This window comes from Entamoeba dispar, genomic scaffold, assembly GCF_000209125.1.
Source record: "Entamoeba dispar SAW760 scf_1105229463025 genomic scaffold, whole genome shotgun sequence".
In the NCBI taxonomy this organism is placed as follows: Eukaryota; Evosea; order Mastigamoebida; family Endamoebidae; genus Entamoeba; species Entamoeba dispar.
Window position 1 is genome coordinate 1 of NW_001855486.1, and position 2271 is coordinate 2271.

Consider the following 2271-nt stretch of genomic DNA (forward strand, 5'->3'; position numbering starts at 1 on the left):
TATTATGAACTATAATATTCAAAATAACAAAGAAAGAAATATAAATAAAGAAACAATAGAAGAAGAAAAGAAAAAGAATAATTACATCAAAAGAAAAACACAAAGAAATAATAAAATTAAATAAAACACTTTGAAACAACAAAACAAATGAACCACCAATGAAATAGTAAAGGAACCAGAAAATTATACAATAAAAATGAATAAATTAGAAATTAAAAAAGTTAAAAAATGACAAAAAGAAAAATATTTAATATACTATTTGCTTACAACATTGATAATTTGAATCAAACTACATTAATATGTGAACAAAGAATAAATAACATTGAGTATACAAATGGAAATAAAATAAAGTGATATGTTAATTCTAAAAATGATAAAGTTGATAATTATTGAAAGATTCAAAATGAATTTTAATTTGAATAGAAAAGAAGAATATATTAAAGAACCACAACATACATTTCATTTGAATAATAAAACATATAACCATTTGTTTTGATTTAGAGAATGATATGATATTTTGTTTAGAAAGAAAATGATAAAAAAAATGAAAACATACTCATTTTCATATAAATGAATAAGAAATGTAATTTCTTGAAAAAAATAACCACAACCTTTCACATCAAAACAAGTCATTGTAATTGAAAATATTAAATTACAATTATTTAAAAACAAGAACATTTCAAGTATTAATGAATGAAATGATGAATATAAAAATATATTTCATTTTTGTTTTATTTCATTTGAAATATTCACATTCAATTAATTAAATAATAAATAATAAGAAAAAAATAGAATTAAGAATAAGTGATAAATAAACATATAATAAAATGAATAAAAATATTCGTTTTTATTAATCATTTCATTGATTTATTTATAATATGAATATAAATAAATGGATATGATAATATAACAAAATAAGAATAAATAAGGATAATATAAATAAAATAAGATAAAACAAATTATTATATATTTCTTATTTTATTCTTCTTATTTCTATTTTTCTTTTATATTTATTCATTGATTATCATTTCATATTAACAATGATAAATAATAACACAATATATAATAAATAAATGGAAGAAGATAATAAATAATAAATAAAAGAATAAAATATATACAATAATGATGATATTTAACAATTCAACCATACAAATCAGAATCAAATAAGAATAGAATGTGTTGAAACAAATAAAAGAAGTGATAGATGATTATTGAATCAAACACCAATAAAACAATTAAATGAGAAAATAACTAAGAATATAAAATAAAAAGAGAGAAATTAGAAATGATAATAGTTCAAGAAATGAAAGGATGATGTGATTCATTATCTATAAAATAGAAAATAATGAGAAATGATTGTTCAATAACCATCAATATATTTAATACATTGAAAGGTACCAATCAAACTAGAAATAATTTATTCAGAAATTAAAGAACAAAAAAAATTAACATAAATCAAATAATATTAATATACAATTTGTATGTATTACCAAAGAAAGAAGTGAAGAATGGAATATTAATGAGAAATCAACTATTAGAATGTTACTTGATCATGTATGTACTATTAAAGAATTATCACAAACTGAATGACTAGTTATTATTGAATATTTACATTAATGAGAGATTTGCATATTCAGGAAGAAAGTAACAAATAATATTTGGAAGTATTAGCACTCCAGTAACATTTAGTTCACATACTGAAATATTTATAAACACAATACATTGAACAATGTCTAGTTAATGATAGAAAATGATATGAAGGATGAGGTGAATCAAATTCATTACTATTCGGATTTGTATGAATTGAAAAATTTAATAGAAGATATACAATGTATTGAACAACACTAACAATCAGATTATGAGATGGTATTCAATATTCTAAAAATTAATAAACATTAATAAACATTGATATTTTCAATTTCAAAATAATTAATAAAAGAAATAAAAAGAACTGAAAAAAGAATAATAAAAAAATGGATAATGATGATAGATTTAATCAAGTCAATACTCTCATTAGAAAAGAAGGAATAACAATCAAAGGATATTGTGTGAATGATAAAAGAATGATTTGTTTCAGTGATAATAATAGAATCATTTATTATAACATTGATACACAAGAAAGTATAATTCATACACCACCACCATTAATGAAATCAGCACCAATTATTAGTATTGATTGTTATGAAGATTTAATACTCACAATTTCAAGTGATTTCACTGTATTAGTCATTGAAATTGAAACATATCGAGTGTTTTATCGACAAGTGATTC

At 19.6% G+C, this 2271-nt stretch overlaps 1 protein-coding gene across 1 annotated transcript in view, besides 3 other annotated features; it reads left to right on the forward strand.

Annotated features, from left to right (window-relative positions):
• Nucleotides 1-29: 29 nt before the first annotated feature.
• Nucleotides 30-1120: a repeat region.
• Nucleotides 1121-1437: 317 nt separating this feature from the next.
• Nucleotides 1438-1473: a sequence feature (AT_rich).
• A 406-nt stretch (nucleotides 1474-1879) lies between these two features.
• Nucleotides 1880-1948: a sequence feature (AT_rich).
• A 25-nt stretch (nucleotides 1949-1973) lies between these two features.
• The window catches only part of EDI_003640 (uncharacterized protein), a gene marked incomplete at both ends in the record, with an annotated part of 420 nt that continues 122 nt past the window's right edge, over nucleotides 1974-2271 (forward strand). Inside the window, one exon of the mRNA XM_001733469.1 lies at nucleotides 1974-2271. This exon is cut by the window's right edge and continues 122 nt beyond it. Coding sequence (XP_001733521.1) covers nucleotides 1974-2271 — 298 coding nt within the window.